Source organism: Trachinotus anak, unplaced genomic scaffold (assembly GCF_046630095.1).
Source record: "Trachinotus anak isolate AG129_WGS33_773 ecotype Australia unplaced genomic scaffold, CSIRO_AGI_Tana_v1 ptg000001l, whole genome shotgun sequence".
Taxonomy (NCBI): Eukaryota; Metazoa; Chordata; class Actinopteri; order Carangiformes; family Carangidae; genus Trachinotus; species Trachinotus anak.
Genome location: NW_027273852.1, coordinates 10,644,887 through 10,666,163, shown reverse-complemented (window position 1 = coordinate 10,666,163; position 21,277 = coordinate 10,644,887). Strand labels below are relative to the sequence as shown.

The 21,277-nt window shown below is 39.4% G+C and overlaps 3 protein-coding genes across 7 annotated transcripts; 1 reads left to right on the top strand and 2 right to left on the bottom strand.

The window, feature by feature from the left end:
- Positions 1–47: 47 nt before the first annotated feature.
- Positions 48–2,120, top strand: trappc2 (trafficking protein particle complex subunit 2). The gene is made up of 5 exons (XM_071475519.1): positions 48–187; positions 438–566; positions 835–983; positions 1,699–1,780; positions 1,879–2,120. Exons 2-5 carry the CDS (start codon positions 474–476, stop codon positions 1,975–1,977), a joined length of 423 nt encoding a protein of 140 aa, XP_071331620.1. The 5' UTR covers positions 48–187; positions 438–473; the 3' UTR covers positions 1,978–2,120.
- A 309-nt stretch (positions 2,121–2,429) lies between these two features.
- On the bottom strand, positions 2,430–5,301 carry rab9a (RAB9A, member RAS oncogene family). 3 transcript variants are annotated; one of them, XM_071475510.1, is made up of 3 exons: positions 5,167–5,301; positions 4,340–4,458; positions 2,430–4,196 (listed from the first exon to the last, which is right to left on the bottom strand). In XM_071475510.1, exon 3 carries the CDS (start codon positions 4,155–4,157, stop codon positions 3,549–3,551), a length of 609 nt encoding a protein of 202 aa, XP_071331611.1. In that variant the 5' UTR covers positions 4,158–4,196; positions 4,340–4,458; positions 5,167–5,301; the 3' UTR covers positions 2,430–3,548. The 3 variants fall into 3 exon arrangements, with proteins under 3 accessions (XP_071331611.1, XP_071331604.1, XP_071331599.1); XM_071475503.1 differs by having other exon boundaries at positions 5,157–5,295; XM_071475498.1 differs by lacking the exon at positions 5,167–5,301 and adding an exon at positions 4,787–4,928.
- A 1,069-nt stretch (positions 5,302–6,370) lies between these two features.
- Positions 6,371–14,954, bottom strand: egfl6 (EGF-like-domain, multiple 6). Of its 3 annotated transcripts, XM_071475423.1 has the most exons (13): positions 14,430–14,954; positions 12,971–13,077; positions 12,523–12,615; positions 12,236–12,355; positions 11,998–12,117; positions 10,550–10,684; positions 10,344–10,466; positions 9,807–9,869; positions 9,037–9,285; positions 7,739–7,813; positions 7,548–7,643; positions 7,188–7,450; positions 6,371–6,986 (listed from the first exon to the last, which is right to left on the bottom strand). In XM_071475423.1, exons 1-13 carry the CDS (start codon positions 14,501–14,503, stop codon positions 6,879–6,881), a joined length of 1,626 nt encoding a protein of 541 aa, XP_071331524.1. In that variant the 5' UTR covers positions 14,504–14,954; the 3' UTR covers positions 6,371–6,878. The 3 variants fall into 3 exon arrangements, with proteins under 3 accessions (XP_071331524.1, XP_071331536.1, XP_071331544.1); XM_071475435.1 differs by lacking the exon at positions 9,807–9,869 and having other exon boundaries at positions 14,430–14,951; XM_071475443.1 differs by lacking the exons at positions 9,807–9,869; positions 10,344–10,466 and having other exon boundaries at positions 14,430–14,952.
- Between the last annotated feature and the right edge of the window lie 6,323 nt (positions 14,955–21,277).

The window sequence follows — 21,277 nt, the reverse complement described above, 5'->3', positions numbered from 1 at the left end:
GAAAAAGACAGCAATTTATTTATTATTATTTAATAATTTATATTATATTTCATTCAATGATAATTTTATGAATCTTTTTTCAAAAAACGTTTTACAACAGATGACTGATAAACATATTTAGCTACTTAAATATGTCGTCATCTTTTCGCGACTGCTCTTGCTGCTCTCCAGGAAGCAAAATTAACAGGTAAACAAAAGTCGAAGTATCAAAATTACTTGCTGCTTTTGCAGTGCACGCTGTGATCTTACAATCTTTTAATTATATTTTTTTCAATTTGTTTCAATTATAGTCTCACAAGAATCGCTTAAAGACTTGAAAGACGCCAAGCGTCTTCTGAGTGCCACAGCTAACATTAGCTCGCTAGCTCAAGGGTTTTAGAAACATTTGGGTGATTTTGGAAAGATTTCATTGTTTAACACAATTCCTTTGGTTTCAGTTGATGTCGGGGCTTTGCTAAGAAGAAGAGAAAACTATGTCGGGAAGTTTTTATTTTGTCATGGTTGGTCATCATGACAACCCTGTGTTTGAGATGGAGTTCTTGCCAGCTGGGAAGCCCGAATCAAAGGTAAAGTGCCTTCAGTGATAACAGCACCAATCACTCCACTGCATCTTTTCTTGACCTATAACAGTGATAAAGAAAGCTGTGATACGTGTTATTCATTAAACCAACAAACAGACTAGAACATAATTATTAGGTTATAGTCTCTGAACCATGTGATCACACTAAACTGTTTTACTGTCAGTGACACAAGGCCTTAAAAGTTATTTATGGGAAATAATCATGTCTGTCAATGTATTATCTTGTTTGATAAGACTTGTTTCATTGACCACAGGACGACCATCGTCATCTGAACCAGTTCATTGCACATGCAGCCCTAGATTTGGTTGATGAAAACATGTGGCTGTCCAACAATATGTACTTGAAAACTGTGGACAAATTCAACGAGTGGTTTGTTTCTGCCTTCGTCACTGCAGGACATATCCTTTATTCTTCTTTTTTCTATTCACTGATACTGTATTAATTTCTCATGGAATACTTATCTTGCATTGTTGCCAAATATATATAATTCACAAAATTAAAAAGGAAATATTGCCATGTTGTAGTTTACTGATTAGATGAGACAGACAAAAATGTCTGCATGGCTAGTGTAGTCATGTTCAATAAACTAATTTCTGAGGTGTACATCTGTAATTTGGATGCAATAATGCAATGATTGACAACTGAAAGAATTAGTTAATTAATCAACAGAAAATTAATCAAGTTTTGATAATCGATTAATTGTTTAGTAGATTATGAAGCAAAAATGCCAAAGACTCTCTCAATCCAGTTTCTTAAACATACAGATTTGTTGCTTTTCTCTATTTTTTGTCATTGTAAATTAAATATCTTCTGTTTTAGACTGTTGCTTGAACAAAACAAGCAATTTGAAGATGTCAACTTAGGCTCTAGGAAGTTTTGATGGCTTTTCCTTTTTTTCTGCCATTTTATAGATTACACAATTAGTGGAAAAAATAATTAACAGATCAATTGGTAATAAAAATAATTTTAAAGTTATAGCCCCACCACCATTATCTAACATGTTTGCAGTATAATATTATTATTTTAGAAGTCATTCACATTGTTGTTATTGTGTACAGTCACATCCAAGTAATGTTTTGGTATGGCTTTATTTTCTTTAACTATTTGCCATACATATAAGATTCATCATGCTGCATGATGTGCGACAAGAGGATGGAATAAAAAACTTTTTTAATGATGTATATGATTTATACATCAAGGTAAGTTGCCTTCCATATAATGATAATAACTTAGCATGAAGTAACATTGAGTCTATTTTTTCCTTCAGTGTTTTATTGAATCATTTCTTGTCTTCCAGTTTGCAATGAATCCATTCTATGAAATCAATGCTCCAATCCGCTCCACAGCTTTCGAGAGGAAAGTCCAGTTTCTTGGAAAGAAACATCTTCTGAGTTAATCACGTCAGATTCCCAGGGATTTGAATGCACCATGTTTATTGTTGTACATATACCTAATGCTTGTTTGTGAGTTTGTTTGTCTTTTCCTGTTTGACAATTGTAACACAAATGTGGATTTTCAATAAATCTTTGTCTTGTCTGATCTAGTTTCTATAATAATGTTTAATTAATTTCTTGCATGGGGTGGGCTGTGGATATGGCTACTCTGTTGATCATAAACATCAGACTTTAAGGCTCAAAAACTCCAACTTATCCCCAGAGTGCTTGATCAAAAATGCATATAACATTTACATAAACAGACACAATCCTGTGCCTTAACTTGGTTCCTTTTTTGTCTACCAGTTTAGGCATTAGGTCATTGCAGTTTGTAGAATGCAAAGCAAATTGTAAGAGGAAAATCAAACTTTTCAATAATAAACCAACTTTTCTGGTTACAAAACATGCTTCAAGCGACAATTCTCAAGGGGGTTTATTTATCATTTGGCATACCAGTAGTACAACTATGAATATAAATGAAATCTGAATGAGAAACAGTTAAGTTAAATGAATGGTTCACCATTTTAAATATCAGGGAAGGACTTTAAGGCTAAAATGTTTATAGAGTGCTTTAGAAATCAAAATCATTCTTTAAAACAATAAGACCAACAATGATAAGAAAAGTTCAATCATGGCCCCTATTTCATTTAACTTCCCTCAAAGAAATACTGTAGTTTGATTCAGTGATTTTTAAAGTAAAAACAGTTTACAAAATAGAAAAGTTTCCAGAAACTTAAATACAACATATGCCATGCATGTTAATTTTGCTTAAATATTTATCTTCTGTTAGGGATCTTGTCCCTCAGTGCTTCAAGCACATAGCCAAGATCTATTTACTATGTAGAATGTGCACAAACAAGACCTAAAGGTGCAATAATCACAACAAGCCTCAATTTGTTAGTCAGACAAAGTAGTGCGTTCACTACTTTATAATCCTCAGTAATAAGGTTATTGGTTGTATAAATTATTCTAGTTATGCAGTTATTTTCTAAATATAAACATACTGGTTGTCACTTTATCTGCATTGTCACATTCTGGTGTGAATTTCAGGGGCTCTAAGACAAGTGCACTCCCAAGGTAGTGCACATCTAAACATAATTTCAGTGAGTCACATTATAATTTGCCTTTGTGATGGACTATTAAATCATTTTAGAGGGAAGTGAAACTTTTCAAATACATTTTTCTGTCATGACATATTTTAGTTCCCCACAGGTAGTCTTAAACAAGCCAAAACAAGATACTGTTTCTTTTCCTGTTATCCTTTTAAAGCGTGACCTTTGAACAGTGGCACAGCTGAGTGAATGATTCAGTGCTTTCATGTTTATTTGTACTTAAACTGTGATGAACTTAGTGTTTCATCTCTCTTAAAACAGAAGTCCAACTATTAGCATTATCAAACCTTCAACAGTATGACAAATCAAAAAGGCAGTAGCATAATTTGTTTAAATAAGATGTTACTACAGCATTGTACACCTACAGCCTTGTCACATAACAGGCATAATAGTAAGTTAATGTTAGTGATAACTCCTGGACGTTACGAACAGCAAGTGGCAGCAGAGCGAGGCTTTCTGTGGAGCTTGACTGTGTCTGTAGGGATGAGGTGGTCCGTTCTTTCATCCATTGCCAACACTCTGCGCACTGCTTCCTCAAAGGCTACCGCTACATTGGTGGCATCCTTGGCACTGGTCTCATAATAGGGGTAATCGCCGTTCTCTTGGCACCACTGCTGAGCCTCCTCAGTAGACACCTGCCTCTCTGCCACGTCCAGTTTGTTGCCCAAGATTACGAATGGGAACTTCTCTGGCTCCTTGACATCTGCATAGTAGATGAACTCTTTCTTCCAGTTGCCCAAGTTGAGAAAACTCTGGTTGTCATCTACACTGAAGGTGAGCAGGCAGCAGTCAGAGCCACGATAGAAAGGAGTCCTCAGGCTGCGGAAGCGCTCCTGACCAGCAGTGTCCCAGATCTGCAGGGTAACCTGGTGGCCATCCACCTCCAGATCCTTGTTGAGGAACTCAACACCGATGGTGTGGAAAAGGTGCGCATCAAACTTGTTGGTGACGTAACGATTCATGATGGAGCTTTTGCCTACACCACCGTCACCCAGCAGAATGACTTTCAGCAGGGACGTCTTTGTTGTCATGGCTATTCACTCCCGGTCGACCACTTTAAAATTATTTACCTGATGGAGAGGTGCAATGTGACAAAGGTAATTTTGTTAATCTGTACACCACAATAACATCAATCAAAAAAAAAATATTGTGACTTCACATTTTAGTGCAAGAACACAAGTTTTGGTGGATGTTTTGTGCCTTTTTGTCTCACCCCTGATTGATTTTAGCCTTCTCCACTGTTCCAGATCATGTGCTGTAGACTCTTGTCCTGGTCACATGCTCATTTGTTTAATGTTGATTTGAACAGCCATGTAGGTGACGTTCAACCAGCTGGAACACAGTGATAAACATCAGTTTCCTCATTAACAGGACAGCAGTTACAGCTGAGAGGCCCCACTGCAATGCAATAATTTGATACCAAGCGTTCACTACCCTGCTTGTGGTCACTGTAACAAGGTATAAAATAAAGCTGATGACATAAAAAAGTACACGACACTAAATGAATAGTCTCTGAATTGGGTTTGGATCAGCTAGCTGCGTACTAGCTACGCTGGCGGAAGATGAAATAAAAAACAAAGGAAAACACAGCTGGAATTAATGTAATATACTAAATCAGCTAGCTCGGGTTCACTATCAGGAAAGATAGCTCGGACCGTACCTTACAGTTTGGGTCTTGCAGCTGCGGAGCAAACGAGAAGCAAAACACGAAACAACTGAAATAATGTTAATGCCTATGTTTGACAGCTAAACGCTTTGGCGTGGCTCGACACAGGTCGCACCGTTTCCTGGTGAGCAGGTCGCAAAGCCTCGATGCTAACACAGCTAGCTGCTAACAAGCTAACAACAGCTACACGAACGGCGGATCATGTGATCTAGCCTGACAGAAACAACCAACGAGTGCAGAGGTAACGTCTCAGGCCCTTACAACTTCTACACAGGATATCGTAAAGAGGCTACACATATATCATTCGGCTTGAAAAAAAAACAAAAAAAGATATTTAACATTGACTTTTAAAACCGAGCAGGACCTTTGCTTACTGTGTATTCGCCAACGGGTATTAGCATCCATTCATAAGGTCTTTTACTTCTCTGTGTTACTCATGTTTTACCACCAGAGAGCGACATTTATCTATAATTAGCTATCATCCCAGCTGCACACTGTCTAATTCACTCAACACATTTGGAAACTGGATGCAGGACCACTTAACAAACTGCTACATGGTCCTGCATCCAGTTTCTAAGTTGCACTGAGATATCCTCTGAAGGTAGCTCATCCATGGCTCATTTACTCAAGTACAAGTGCCACTACCACAATGTAAAAATAATTTTTAAAAGTACTAATTAGTTCTGCAGTTAAATGTCCCCTATGACTGAAATCTGATTCTGTCTGATGTTGGTAATACTGATGCATTACCTATTTAAGCAGCATTTGTTGTAGCTGCTGGAGATAGAGCTTGTTTTAACTACTTCATGGATGATTTGGTTGGTTAGTCCAGTGGTGCCCAACCCAGGGACCGGTCTCCTGCAAAGGGACACCAGGTAAATCTGAGGGGCCATGAAATGATTAATGGGAAAAAAGAAGAGAAAAATAAAGTTCTGATAAAAATCTGACCTCAGTGTTTGAACTTTTGTAATGTTTGATTCTTATTAGGACATATTGGATCATTTTACCTTTATTGGCCTCAAACTGATCCATCATAGAAGTTTGGTGGTGAAATGTCTCTTTAGTGGAACTATGAACAGGTCATAGACATTTGATATGGGACCCTAGATAAATGGCTTTTTTGAAAAAGAATATGAGACAAAAAAAAAAAACAAACAAAAAAAAAAAACTACTGGCTCTACTGGTAAAATATAAATATTTCCCTCTTAAATGTAGTGGTAAGTAAAAGAAAATAGAAATACTCAAGAAGTACTCAAGTACTAGAAGCACTCAAAACTCCTCAAGTACCTCAAGTAAACTATAGTTACACCCCACACACAGACAGTAGGGTGGCACCAGCTTACCATTTACCACCATTCCCTGTTATACTTTTGTTAGTAATCTTGTTTCTTTTTTTTGATATGGATAGTTATCATTAAACCATACCTAGTTAAAATGATCATTAAACCACACTTTTCCAGTTCAAGTTGGGTGTAAATTGATTACTTCATATCAAGTTTCTATGATAAAATTACAGCCCTCAACATCCATGAAATACAAACATACAGTGTGTGAAGAAAAAAGGAAAGGTAGACAGAGTTAGAAAAAACAGTTTTAATGTAATAGTACAGTATAATATGAAAGCAAAATTTACAGCAGTTACGCATTGATACTTTTATCATTCAAACTAACCAGCCTTCAAAAAACGTATTTGTCTAAGATTGAATTTCAGCAATAATTCACCCTAAGAATTCACATTACATGTAATAGATTATTTTCAATTAACTTCAGCAATGCACTATCACATACACAACAGGACTAAGCACAATACTGTTAAACATAACTAACAGACACAGTTAGCATTTCCACCTTTTCCTGAGATCTGAGATATCTGTATTGTAAAAGACTGTTTTGAAAATCACGGTAGCACTTAATCTCCCCTTGAGACCATGTGTCTGTATCTTCCTGTGACTGTCCCGAGGCTACACCATGAAAGAACACTGAGAAACTCCACAATCAGGATAACATAATACAGACAGGAAACAGGAATCTTTGACGTGTGTCATTCAGAGGAAGTTTTCAAATTGTTGATCCGAGGTGGAGATTCCTAATAGACTGGACTGACATCCTCCTGACAGGGCCCTGAGGTCAGCACCACATTATCCAGCCCTATCTCTCCTCCAACACCTGTCCCACGTTCAGCTTCAAAGACAATCTGAAAGACATTCAGAGGCGCCATTGCATCTTTAGGTTGTCGCTTCCAGTCATAAGTGAACAATATGTCTTTCCAACATACCGTGAACCACATGAATTTAACATTATAAAGAAAATCACATCAGTATAACATTTTAGTTACTGCATTGGTTTAACAATGGTGTGATTATAACATGTCTAATGAATTGAGTAAATGACTCACAGATTCTGGGGCCTTCTCTTTCCAGGCCACAGTGAGGACCTCTGTCTGCCAGCCTTGGTCTCTGCTTTGGCTCTGCTCCCACACTGAGTAAGCAGTGTTATCCAGCAGCACCCTGAGAGCCCCCACATTATGTCCCACCACACGGTAGTCAAAGGTGAGGCAGAAGCTGCTCTGCTGGACCCGGTCATTGAGAAGCAGCTTCAGCTTGGCCACATCCTCCCGCTCCCCTAGAAGCCCACTCATGGCCATGTAGTACTCAGCACCTGAGAGAATTTGTAGCTCTCATAAGTAACTGTATATGAAGGCACAAGGCTGAAATGTGAAAAAATGTGCCTTGCTGCAGATTCAGCATTTTGTTACCGGTATCGTGGTAGGCTACCGTCCAGTCCATGTCATCAGCCTTGTCTTGGACCCACTCGCATGCTCCTTGGTCAAAGTTGCAATCCATGATAAACTCTATAAGGTGAAAGGACAGGGGCAAAGTGGGCAAATTAGTCATGTAAACATTATAACATTATAAAAGAATGGCTCATAAAAAGATATTTGATTACCCTCCTGAACTGGTGCTATTTGGATTTCTTTGACTTCTGTGGCTGGGCCAAATACTGATTCGAAGTCCTCTGATACTGTTTTTAGAGATGAAAGGGGGAAAAAATCAGTGTGAATACATGGCTTTTCAGCTAAATACTGCAAAGCAAATATGACAATCAGTAAATGTATAAATGCAGCATGTGCATCAGGATAAAAATATGACAGAGAGCTATTTGTCTATGAATTCCTAAGAAAATATGTGATCTTAAAAAAAATGTCAAAATTATGCAGCAAAGAGATTTTCCCCAATGAAACATACACCAGAAAGGGGCTTTTAACCAACAGGTGTGGACCTGCCCTGCTGTCAATCACATCTTGAGATGGAACTACAACTTTAGGATACACACCCCCCCTGCCCCCAAGCATTTCAAAGCTCTTGCAGCAAACTGCCCCCATGGCAAAGCAGCCTTAGACTGTCAGACAAGTGACAGCTGGGGTTATTTAACCTGCTCACCCAGAGTGGGCTAGTGTTAGAGAGGTCTAGAGGGCTGATGACAGACTTTCCTACTAGGAGTCAAGTCTGTTTGCACAACAGCTGTTTTGGAGAAAACATAATAAAAGGCTTGGGGGCTTCGTAACCTCCCTCCCTTCCTCGCCCTCCTCCCAGGAGATGGGAAGCAGGCCCAGGATGACTTGTATCCCTGGGCTCTCACATGCCGACAGAGTAACATTCCTCCCTGGAGGTGATGGATGTCTCGGGGCCTGTCTCCTCTTGCTATCTGAGTTTTTACACAGACTCTGTGTTCCCATAAAGATCAAGATTGGTGGTGAAAGGTAACCACATTCATGGGCTGTTTCAGTGAGATGCAAACCACTGCATGGTCACACTGCCCACTCTAACTGATTTACATCTTTAGTTTGATTTAGTCAATGGGTTAATATAAAGAAAGAGTTTTGAAAAATGTCTTAGAGTTGAGTCGTAATGAAGGATTAGTTTTACAGTGCTAAAGGACATGACAACATGACATGGACAATGCTTGTGGACATAATTATCCTTTCTGAGCATGTTGTTCACTAAAAATAGTGCCACTTTTATGTCACTAATATAGGAAATATGGGTTTCTTCATTGGTACTAACATCAGACATACTTAGACCGGACCTACTATTTTATACTTATTTCAGCTGCCTATTGGAAAATTTGTAATTGTATAGACATGAGAGCAACATCTCTATAGAAACATACTGAGTTTCTTTAGTCTGTGCATGTTTAATACAATGCAGACCACCCAGAATTATTGCAAGATAGCCGCACTTAACTGAAAACATCTCCTCTTGGATTGAGCTGGTTGTCCTCCTCTTCCTCCTCCTCCTCCTCCTCTTCCTCGGGAAATTCATCCCCTGGTCTCACCTCTGTCTGGGGGCCAATGTAGACCTCTCCATCATAGTCAAAAGGCTGCTGGCGGCTCTTTGGGGATGGCGTTGCGACTGGTTCAGGGATAATGTTTTTGATGTCCTCGTCCAGCTTACTTCCCAGAATGCCAGGCTTCACTTGGGAGTCTGGGATGGCTGCAGACAGGAAGAGGAATCAGATTGGACACGTGGAACTGCAATCAGGAGTTGGAAGGACTGTATTTTACCGAGATTCAGATGCATTTGTTGTTTGTTGTCATGTATTTTGCAGCTGCTGTTCTTGTTAATCACTTCCTTGCTGTTACTTACCAGTTCACGGATGACACACATTACTTTTTTAGTAAGGCAGTACTATCGCAAATGAACATGCAAAAATGACAGATAGGATTATCCTACTCCATGCAGATGAAGCATGAAAGTGACATTCATTGCACATAACTTAAATGTATATGCACAAGCATTTTATCACATATGTTCTGCATATTAAGGGTCATGCTGAGGATCCCAGGTCTCATATCAAACTGTGTGTGCTGCGGACATACAACATTTCCAGCCATGAGCATAGGGGGAGAGTCGGGGGAGGTGTTCTTAAAAGTGGGAAAGAGGAGGGGATGAATGGGGTTGCAGGGCGAGGAGCAAACAGCAGAAGCAGAATCTCAGATTCCACACAGTCTCACCATTGAGGAACTCATCTGCACTGCCTCTGTCTCCATCCCACGACCTTTGATAAAACGGCTTGACTACAAAAAATAAAGGCATCTTCATTTACGCTGAAACCCCTGGCCTGTGCTTTTTATGTGATTTGGCTACATGAGGCTTCACCTGTTGTTATCTGGGCCTGGTTCAAAGAGTACAACACAACCTGTCTTTGCCCTTCTTCTTCAGATGGTTGGCTACCACACAGTGTCATATTTACACAGGTGTGTTTTCAATCTGATCAGCTCTCCCTTTCCTAACATCTGCAAAGAGGAGTGGAGTCTGAAAGCAGGAAACTACCTTTGGCAGAACTGTTCACCGCTGATGTTTTAAGAGTCCACATGAAATATGTGGCTGTAAAACTGCTCCTGACTGATCTGACTGACTGCTCTCATCTGGGAAAGCCCTGAGACAAAGGCTTATGTGAATGATTTTATTTGACAAGTTTTAGTACATATTATAAGACAATCCTAAAATTAATTAATTCATAATTCTGTGGAACAGATCTCAAATCTCACCAGAGCATTCAAAGCCATTGCCTCTGAAGCCAGACTTGCACCTGCACTTGTAGGATCCTTGAGTGTTCAGACAGACAGCATGGTGGCTGCACTTGTGGGTGCCGGCTGCACACTCATCAAGGTCTGGAATTGGAAGAAGCCTATTTGTACCTTTAGGAGCAGAACTGATCACAGATATTTCCCGTTAATAAATTTGTATACCTTACCTACACAGTCATATTTGCCGTCAACATATTTCAGATCATAGCCATCCTGGCACTTGCAGTAGTAGCTGCCAAAGGTGTTCACACATTGTCTGTTGTATGGGCAGAGGTTCTTCCCAGTAACACATTCATCAATATCTGAAGGGAAACAAAATGTAGGATAAATTAAAGGGGTTGTGATTTTATATTTATCACCTACCTGTACACATCTGTGCCTAGTACAAAACTTTGGAAACTATGGAACTACACTACAAAAGTAGTGCAAAGTGCAGTTATAGTATGTATCAAAAATGAACATAGCACACATTGAAACGAAAAATGTCACATCAGGCAATATTCAGAAAATCGGTCCCCTAGTTTTGCAATTGTATTGTTTTTTTGTAATGGCTTATTCCCACTGCTCCAAATCTTTGTCACTTCCTGCTGACTATTGACCTGGGTGGGGTGTAGCCAGCCGTGTGCTTCCTCTAATTCATGTGGAGTCATCAGCTGGTTTTTTTTCATCTTCCAGCAGGGAGCTTCACCATCCTGGTGTAATGCATGCATCATGAACATGATCCCTCACTGTCTTCCCACCAGCCAGCGCTGCTGATTTGTTTGATTTGGCACAAGCAGGAAGCAGCTATTGATATTGTTATGGGTGCAACTTAGCATAAATTTAACACAGGAGGAAATGTGTAGTATTAGTAATGCTTTTGAACATAATACAATGCCAGCCTATTACTATGGAGACAGTAATTTGATAAATTAATATACCTTTTCATGCAGTCATATCGTTATTTTATTATTATACTGCATAATAATAATTACACGTATTCATGGTTCAAGGCTGGGGCCTTCAGCTAGTTAGGAGTCTGTCTTTCTTTATTTTAAAGAGATTATAGATAGTAGAAAGTATTTAATTCTTTCATGTTGGATAGAGTAGATATGAGTCTGTCTCGTGAGGGTCTATTATTTGTCTTTGTCTTGTTATGGTACAGTATGTCTGGAAACAGTGTACTTTTTGGTACCTTGTCAGAATCTATTTTTGAGTGTGTTGGATCCATAGTACTCATGAAATTCAATGCTGTAAACCTAATTTATTACTTCCCCCTGTGTGACCAGTATGTCAGACTGGCTCTGTCAAAGCTCAGACAGTTTTGTGGGAAGAAATATGACTTCATTGCATCCATCTGATATGCAAGCCAAGCATGCAAAAGCCACATAATAGGATCTTTACAGAATTTTTCCACTATGCAAAAAATCCTAATCCAAGCCAAAGTCATTTCCTCTTTCCTCTGTATAGTATTCCTGATTTAGATAAAGGCTATTTCTCCATCTGATTTCTTACTCTCCTTACATAGGCCTGATCCTAATCATGTCTTATACTTGACATAGGTCTTTCTTGCATGACAAGACATCATATGCCTAAAAAAACATGAATCCATCGCTGTGTGAGCGTGGTTGCTCACCTACACAAGTCCTCTCGTCTTGCCCCAGTTGCAGCCCTGAAGATGGGCAGAGGCAGCGAATCTCCCCCTGAACTTCCTCACAACCGTACTGACAGTGAGCAAGAGAGCATGTCCTGGAATCTACACACATGGACACAAACAAATAAACACACATTTGCAAATAAGTAAACTTGGCAATTGCGTTATTCTCTATGTTTCCACTCAAAGCATGTATGAATAGTAGCAAGATGGGACTCACTGGCACAAGATCCATCAGGCATTAAGGTGTATCCATTTAGACAGTAGCACTTATAGCTGCCGTGAGTATTCATGCAGCGATGCTCACAGGGACGAGGTTTCAATCCACACTCATTCAAATCTAGAAATTAGAGTCATGTAATTCACTGAATCACAGCGCATTAAGATTTGCTTAAAAAGATATGTAAAAGTAGCATGTAAAGTGAGCTATCAGGAGGAAATCAGATTACCCTCTACCAAGCTTGACCCACGTTTTCCAGACACTATTTGCTGACCCCAAATGCTCACCTTGATTACATGTCTTTCCGGTGTATCCTGGGAAGCACTTGCATTTGTTGGGGCCAACACACTCTCCATGCTTGCAGCCGTGCTCACACTGAGCTGGTAAAACATTTAACATGAAGAAAATACCATCAGCAAAATCAGTGGTTTGAGAATGGCGGGTTGTAGTTAAACCACACATTCTATAATACAGGGAAGGTTTTTTAATCTAGACTGTTGTCAGCATTTTCTGGGTTAGGAAAATAAATCTCATGAAAAGAAAAACAATTGTTTGGACACAGTGTATTGTGGCAGTAAATTTAGATTCTTCTCTCTATTTGCTTTTTCCCAATTCAAAACCATTGTGTGCAAATTTGAATGTTAACATATTGGTTGATATCAAGAGAATATTGTTTTTATATCAAAACCATTATTCAGTGATTATAAAGAAGTCTTGGAATCAGACTGTTCTTACCCTCACACTGTCCTTTACTGTTTTTCTTCCAGCCATAGCAACACTCCAGTCTCCTGCCATAGCGACACACACCTGGTTGGTTTCCAGTAAGGACTTGTCGGTAGTGCCTTTGTAGAAGAAGAGAGGAGTGGAAGGTAAGATCTGTAATTTCACTGCCTTAGCAGTATTTATACCCCAACCTGTGAATGCATGGAACATTAAACAGGAAACAGCAAAAATCTCATCTCAATAATGACACTGAAACACCAAGGACAAGTTTATCTCATTAAGCTCTCAACCTCCCAAACACAGGCTTTTTTAGGCATCCATTTCTAATTAATGGTCCCAATGGCTGTTGGTGTGAAAAAACAAACAACCTAAATAAAGTGTCCCCCTCACAGGCTCCCTTATAAAAGTAGGGCTTCCTGTGGAGCAACAGCCAGCTGACAGGATGTTGGATACAGATGGGGAAAAAAACACACTAATCAGACACTTCCTGCTTTGCACATTGATACCTAATGCATGGCTCTATTTCCTCTGTTTACCTTGATCTATGTTTGACTCTCATTACTGGGACCATATGAGAATCTACTGTAGAGTTATTCTCAGTTGTGGTCAGCGAGTCAGCGTTGTACTCAAAATATCCTATACAGAGATTACATTGCATGTGTTTATTTTTAACCTGTCAATTACATTAAGACGCTAATGTGCCATTTGCCATTGAGTTAGTAACTAAGTATTAAGTAAATTCATGCTGGAGCCGCACATGCAAATCTAACTTTACAGCTTTCAGCATCATTATATCTTCTTTTATGCTCAGTGCCAAGATCTAATATCCCAGATGTTGGGATGTCACGGGGACAGCATCCTAAAAGCAGCCTTGGCTCCAGAGGGACTGAAGGAATCTGAGACTTGATAGAAAATCAACCAGAATAGCTCACAGGAGAGGGACTCTTAAGCGTGACAGGTGCTCTTCAGTTATTAACAGTTGCTGTGCCACATTTAGCTGACACACTGTCATAGCTGCCCTGGTCCGCTGTTGACGGCGGCAGCAGTGAGTACATACCATCAACACAACAGTTTTCCCTGTAAAGATTTAAAGCACATAATTCAGTGGAAAATAAGAGCTTGCATGTTACTCATTAAACTGCACTTAAAATTACAGCATTTGGAGGAACTAGCAGTTAAAGTGGTAGTAATTCCCCTATCTGGCCTCAGGAAGTAGGCCAAATTGCATATTAGCCAATACCATAGGAGACATTTTTAGTTTGTTATTACTATCAGTGCATTTCAGGCTCGGTGCAATGTGATAGAAATCTGTCTGACATTATATGGGAGCGTCTTTTTGACTGACTTTTTTAGCATCTTAACTGAGCAAATATGCAAGTAAAGTTTACACCTGCTCCAGGTCTCTGGGTAGAAACACACTACAATATGCAATATCTAACCCTCTGTGGCTCTTCTTCATTGACTTACTTACCTTTGGGCTTCTGCACCACCAGAGGAGATGTAGATCAGCAGGAAAAGAGCACCGACCCAGGTGAATGGCTGCATGTCTGTGACTGTGAGCAGCCGGAGTGTTTTGTTTCCCACGGGGCTGACTTTGGTCGCTTTGGGTTCCGACTATTCCTCCTGGGGGCTTACACTCATTAAAATGCTTAGACAGGTCTCAGTTGAGCCTTTACACAAGGCACGCCAGATTGCATGTATTTCCAGAGCACAAAGTCAAAGTCTCCTTCAGGGGAAAAAAAAATCTCTCTCTCTCACTCTCTTCAATGCAGCAGCTTCACTCTGTGGACCATAATTTGCTGCCTCTTCTTCCTCTCCGAAATTTCAGAGGTGGGTTGACACTCTGTGAAATGATACTGCACTGTGAAGGATAGGTTGTGACTTCTGGAGGTAGGAGTGTGTTTGTAAAGGGGGGTGGAGATTATGTTTAGGGGTGCTACCCTCTTCAGTGAAACCCAATACAGGAGCACATTAAACTCTTCCTGTGGAGAAGGAAAAATTACTCTGTTGCACAAATGTCAAGTGCAGGGTATTTTATTTTGTTTCTTTTCTGAAATAACATAAGCTTTACATGCATTTGCAGTTTGACAGTTTGCCCATGCTGTATTTTTTTTTTTTTTTCATAATTAGCTGTATTGGCTAATTGTGGAGCTCAGACATGCATAGGCTTGTCATTAGCAGCTGCAGTGCTCTTTGATGTCTTGCTCACAGGTAGCACATAAAGTTTCGCTCTCTCACACATGCTAATTCCAAGTTTGGCCATAAAAATGTTTCAAGAGTTTTCACGCTTTCAAAGTCAGCTCCAACATCTGGTCCTGTTCCTCTGTAACCCTGAGAAATGGACAGGTAATGTTGTTTTGGAGCTTTGGGGTTTGGTTCACATGTGTTGTTGACATACGTCTCCCATGTTTTGGATGACAGAGGTCATTTATGCACTGGGTTCGAAATCTGTTGCATTTTAAATGTCTTTTCAGTGCCACACCGCCAAAAGAGGCTTAAAATGATGATTTGGGAAATTGCAGTGAAAATAACTGTCAGATGAGAGGGGAGTCTGATGTTAAACACTGTAGTTTAGCTCAGCAATATAGGTCTGTGATTATTTTTGCCAGACTTTCAGTCCTGATGTCAGGAAGCAGAAATGCTTCAGCTTGTTAAATGTTGGTTATATCTCATTTTGTTTAAATAGTGAGAGGTCAAAACAAAGTCAGTCTGCACACTCCCATTGTTGAACCCATTTTTTGCAACAATAACACATATTTGAGTTTGGTGTGGCTCTGCTCACGTGATGCTCCAGAACAAATCAGCATTAACATAGACATGTCTGTGAGCTCACACACTTAACAGAGCAGGCAACACACAATAATGATTAAGATGAACCTGAACTCATCTGATCCATATGCAGAAATTCTAAATGCTAATCCAGGAGATATTTTAGGAGACAGAGGAGATTAGGAAGAAGTAGGCAGTGATTTGCATTAGTATGCACAGCAGCAGTGGTGTTGGCAGAAAGTATGTAATATCTGTTAATAGGGGACAAAAACCATTATCATGATCTTTGTCATGATGGTTTCTTCTTCTCTTCTTCTTCTTTCAAAACAAGGTCTTCAGTTGTATCCTATCTCACACAGAGGTGGTATTACACTATACAGAGTCAAATACCAGCCAAAGAGTGAAAGGATATTTTGGTGAGTGATATGGAGGCTATCTGGGTGCAGATCCATCTGCCACACTCAAAGCCAATATTAATTATTTATTATTATTATCATAGTTATAGTTCTCTGAATGCTACTATGAAATACTTAGATGGAATGTGTGATTTCATTAATAAAGTATCTGATGAAAACAAAGAATTGTTTATGCTGGATCATTTGAATATCGACTACCTCTCCACAAATTGCCATCTGAGAAAAAAGCTTCTCTGTATCAAATACTTGCAACCTAACCCAACTGATGCTTACTTAGCATGGTCAGATCATATGAATGCATTTTTTTGTAAAAGGGTATCACTTAAACTCATTTATTTATAGAGTGGAACTCACTACCTAAAACACAGCAACCACTGTAATGGAAGCTACTGCTGATCCGAAAAAAAGAATAAAGAATCTCTTCTTACCTTAGCCAGGGCTTTTAGTTCATTAAAGCTTAACTTTATAGTTTAGTTGCCATGACCAGAATCCTTCTGTAACTTTATTCAAGAACGTTTAGTTGCCTACCCGTAACCATGGTACACTTTTAGGGTGTAGTTGGTGACATGGCTCCACGTGGAAACCTGTGTAAACAGCATGTATTTGGTATTCTGACATCAAATCAGTTCCACCAACATTCATTATACTGATGCATTTTACATGAAATAGATCTATTTTAGCAGGACCACTATGTAGTTTTAAGTTTATTTAATTAATTTGGCAAAGTATTCACAAGACCAAAAAGTTGGAAAATACTTGTGACAAAAAATATTTTCATAAGATCATGTGAACTACTTTTTCAAACTTTCTTTGTATTTTTTTAAGAGATTGGTAGGTTTCCAAAACACTGTTATTTTCCAGTGAATTATTCAAGGATAACACCATGCTGAATTCTTCCATGACAGTTATGGGGTTGATTTTGGTTTACAACATATTTTATAGAATGTGATGGAATGATAGCATAGGAGAAGAAATGAGATGTTTGTTCTGAAAAACCAAAGTATTGTTCTGTTGTTGTTTTCTCTGTGTCAGGGTCCAGCCTGTGGTATTGCATTAAACAAGTAAGCAAGTGATTGCCTGAAGTCACAGTGCATGATGTTATAAACTAACCCTGTATGTTCTATTCACTAGTGACTGTTTCTACAGTCTCATATTACCTTCTGTAACCATTAGGTTAGTTTCATTTGAAGCATGATATCTTTACCACCTTTGGCTATCCTTGGAAGTGTGTGTGCTGTAGAATAACACACACGGACACACACACACACGCACAGGCACACACACACACACACACACACACACACACACACACAAACACACATTTCCCTATGTCCCACTTTTAGTCTGTAACCTGACTCTATATGACTGACATCTCAAGCATGTGGGTCATGTGTACTATACAGAATAGTAGGGCTGTCTCCTCGGTGCTGCTGTGTGGACCGTGTGTGTAGTTTCTGTGCTAGAGTAGGTGTCAGGTGAACCTCATGAAGCCAGTTTTGTCACAACAACAGCACCCTCATCTGTCCAGCCGGAAGCCCTGTCATATAGACTATGACTAAAACTTTAATCAAACAGGATAGTGACTTTTGGCTTCAGTTAGCAAGCATTCAGTTCAAAAACATTCAATGCTGAAATACTGTAACATTTTCCATGAGTAAAAAAAAACACAAGGATTGCTTAATTTATGGTAGCATTAAAGTAGACTGCACTGTTTGTGATACAACAAGGCCTGACAAATTTTTAGCGCTAGTAGTTGCTAGTAATTGTTTCTTTTCAACAGTACAGGTATATATTGTCTAATATTTAGTATATGTGTTGTATACATTTTTAGTCTGCTTTGTGCATTGTCCAAATAAATTCTCCCTTAGACTTCAAGTAAGCTTTCTTCCAGGAGAGGGAGACATAGTTCAACACTTGCCAGTGATATCGGGCCAAGCGGTAGACAAAAGGCCAAGTATTGCTCTAGGCTTTGCCTGTAATCAGCTTGTAATTGAGCTGGACAACATATCTCACTTCATTGTTTTTTCTTACAGCAGGTCTGGCTTAACTTGGTCTGCGGTTTAATGTGCTGTGCATAGATCTGAACAGGAGGCTCAGCTGTTTGTGAGTGGAATTTTACCAGTGCTGGTGATTTATTGTGTGCTTTGTCACTTTTCTGTCACCAGAGGTCCATATCTGTCTGCATCTATTGACTGGAGTAAGCTGCATCACATCCTGAATGAGAGTGCAGGTTGAGACACATAACAAAGAGAGGTGGCCACTGATTGGCCAGTGGTTTACTTGGCTGTTTCCTGGTCGCTATTAACATGGACATCCAAACAGTGTGTGGTTAGTTTAATAATTTTTAGTGCGTATGTTAGATCCAGACTTACATAAATCCAATTTTGGCTTTTTGCATATACTACCTTTGTCTGTGTCTTTGTTTCCCTAGTGGCACAGCCCTTTCTGCATTAGCAACTTTCAGGACATGTGCCTGCCCACTTCCTAGAATTCACTCTCCTCTTACTTTAATTGATTTCAAGCTTGCAGACATGAGTCAATCAAGTTATAATTTGATAGTGCGGCTGTTAGTAGGCATAAGAAACCCTAACTGAACTGCCCTGCAAAGTGCATGCTCCTTTTTGATAAAATCAGATGCCTCGAAGTGGGCACACATATTCATCCACTCAGAGTCCCTCACTGTGGCCCATGGCACAATGAGCAAGACTTTTACTATAAAAGGAGAGACAAGGCTGTTGAAGAGTTATTTTGAAAGTGATGCGTGTACACAACCACATCCTGCCCTGAGTGGGAGATGACATGAACAGTAAGTGCACTGCAGAAAAGACTGACTGCTGTGAAAATGGGCCACTGCTCATCAAATATATTATGATAATACACTATTTCAGGTAATATGTTTGAATACATATCAACAGTTTTTTTTTTTTTTTTTTTTTTGAAGCTTTTTAGCTAGTTAGACAAAAATCTGGCATCAAAGCTCCTCCAAAGTAAAACATTCTCTGTTCACTGCATTGTGATTATCCTGAAAGGTGCTGTGACGTCCCTTTTGCAATTATAAATGTAACCTCGAAAAATTTTGACTGAGTTTGTGCAATTCAAACTGGAGCATCATACCTACCAGTTAAGTGCAGACAGAGGATCGAGCAAGTGATTACAAAGTTGCAATGAGTTTGTGCACACACATCTTGTTTGAAAGGTAACACATCAAATCTTTGAAGAACTGCTGACAGTCAAATGCCACATGCTAGCTAAGGACAGAGGAACAACTTGTATACAGGGTAACGTTATGATATTGTTTATATTTTCCACATTAAGTGCCCAAAAGAGGCCTTAACTCTGATATTTCAATTTTGTCTTCATAGTTGTAATTCTATGGCTCTGTCCTCTTTGTGACCCAACACAAACCTCCTGTAATTCACACTCCGAAGATCTGATAAATCCAGGTGCTCCTGCTGGAACATCTGCTGCCTGCAGATTACACAGTGACAGGCTGCTGCTAAGTGGGGTTGAACGCAGTGTAACCAGAGAGACAGACCTTGGGGGATTCAGGCTGCGTGTGAGATCACAAAGCCACTTTTGCCCCTTAACATGACGGGGTGTTACAGACTAAACACAGGCTTTGGCCTCAGCTGGACACCCGTACTCCTCTCATTAATAATATAGCATAGGACAGCATTGTGCCATGCTGTGGGGGTGGCCTGGTGGAGAAGCACCAGACCTCTCAAGAGGGTTGATGTGTGCCCCACCATTATTCATTAATAGGATTGCCTGGTCAGAGACATTGCAGTGGCCTATTAAATCTGTCAGTCTCAAACAAAGCTCTTATGCTGGCCACGCTGCTGCAGAGCTGATGATGGTGCTTCACTGTCTTCCTGTATTAGAGGATGCAAATAGCTTTTGTCTGCTGCCATTAATGCTGACTTCAGTTTGAGTTATCTGAGTGATGCATGGCCACAGTGTTTTCTTGCCAGTCATCCTCTGCAGTGGATCCTGACTAGATCACTCAACACTAAATAACACAGCATATACTCTACCCAGTACATATATCTAAAGACATTGCGGCTGCTTGTTTTTTGACTTCCATTTCTTCAAATCTGTGGCTGGTTAATGTGGAACTTCCCCTGTATCCTTCCTGCCACATGACTGTATCTAAATACATTTCCCTTTTGAATAGCCTCTTTTAGCAACCTCCTTTTCAGAAGAGGTTGTGCTTTAAAATTTCTTTACACACTATTTACAATTGTATTATTACCTCAGGATCTTCTCACTAATGCTGTCTTACCCATGATGTTTGCTGTATTCTAGTTATGTTGGTACCTGGAACATTCAACAGTTTATAGTTAAAAACCACAGCCATTTGTTAGCTCTGCTGAAACTGTTTTCAGCCAAGGAGTGAAATTGTATGACTCCATGCATGTGTTGTATGGAAATGCATATTTTCCATGCTGCTATTATCAAAGCTACAAATGCAGGAACATGCTACTGTGATAGTGAAGCTGTAACTGTTCTGTAACTGAACTTTACATTGTTCTTTGATGCCTGTAGGGGTTGTAATTTACCATTTAACCTTTAAGTGGCAAGACCCTAAAGGTCAGAGTTTAAAGCTGCCCCTTCTTAAGAACTGCAGAGGGTTCATGCTGGGTATAATTACACAACTATGTACCCTAAGAAGAGAACACATCTCACCTCAGTGCAGTGATCATGTAAACTGCATGCCTAACAGGATAAGACATGCTGCGGTATCATATTTACCTCTTACCATGTCTGTACACAAGAATTTTAATGTCCCTGCACTTTTTTTAGAGATTAAAGGCTCCTGGAAAGACATCTAAAAATGGTTGTGCTGTTATTACAGACTTGTGTGGTTATCAGCAAAAGTCTATGAAAATGAAAACAACCAGATTTCATTTCCTGTTTCTTATTATAATGAGCTTTGTAGCTATTGCTGCGGGGATGCACAAAAGACAGGGATAAAAAATTGTGGTTGTGTACCATATTATTAAATTCTAAGATATGGGAGGACTATATGTATGTTTTGGTGATTATATACTATGTGCCAATATGATTTATTTACTAACAATTATGTGACTGAATACATGCAAGTTCTGCTCGGTTCCTATTTGCATGCTATTCG

Bases quoted from the DNA above. Each gene is read 5' to 3' on its own strand.
- rab9a (XM_071475510.1), bottom strand. From the start codon at position 4,157: ATGACAACAAAGACGTCCCTGCTGAAAGTCATTCTGCTGGGTGACGGT.
- egfl6 (XM_071475423.1), bottom strand. From the start codon at position 14,503: ATGCAGCCATTCACCTGGGTCGGTGCTCTTTTCCTGCTGATCTACATC. The intron at 13,078-14,429 runs GTAAGTAAGTCA...TCTTCTACAAAG, and splicing joins GGTGGTGCAGAAGCCCAAAG to GCACTACCGACAAGTCCTTA. The intron at 12,616-12,970 runs GTAAGAACAGTC...ATGTTTTACCAG, and splicing joins CAGTAAAGGACAGTGTGAGG to CTCAGTGTGAGCACGGCTGC.
- trappc2 (XM_071475519.1), top strand. From the start codon at position 474: ATGTCGGGAAGTTTTTATTTTGTCATGGTTGGTCATCATGACAACCCT. The intron at 567-834 runs GTAAAGTGCCTT...CATTGACCACAG, and splicing joins CTGGGAAGCCCGAATCAAAG to GACGACCATCGTCATCTGAA. The intron at 1,781-1,878 runs GTAAGTTGCCTT...CTTGTCTTCCAG, and splicing joins TATATGATTTATACATCAAG to TTTGCAATGAATCCATTCTA.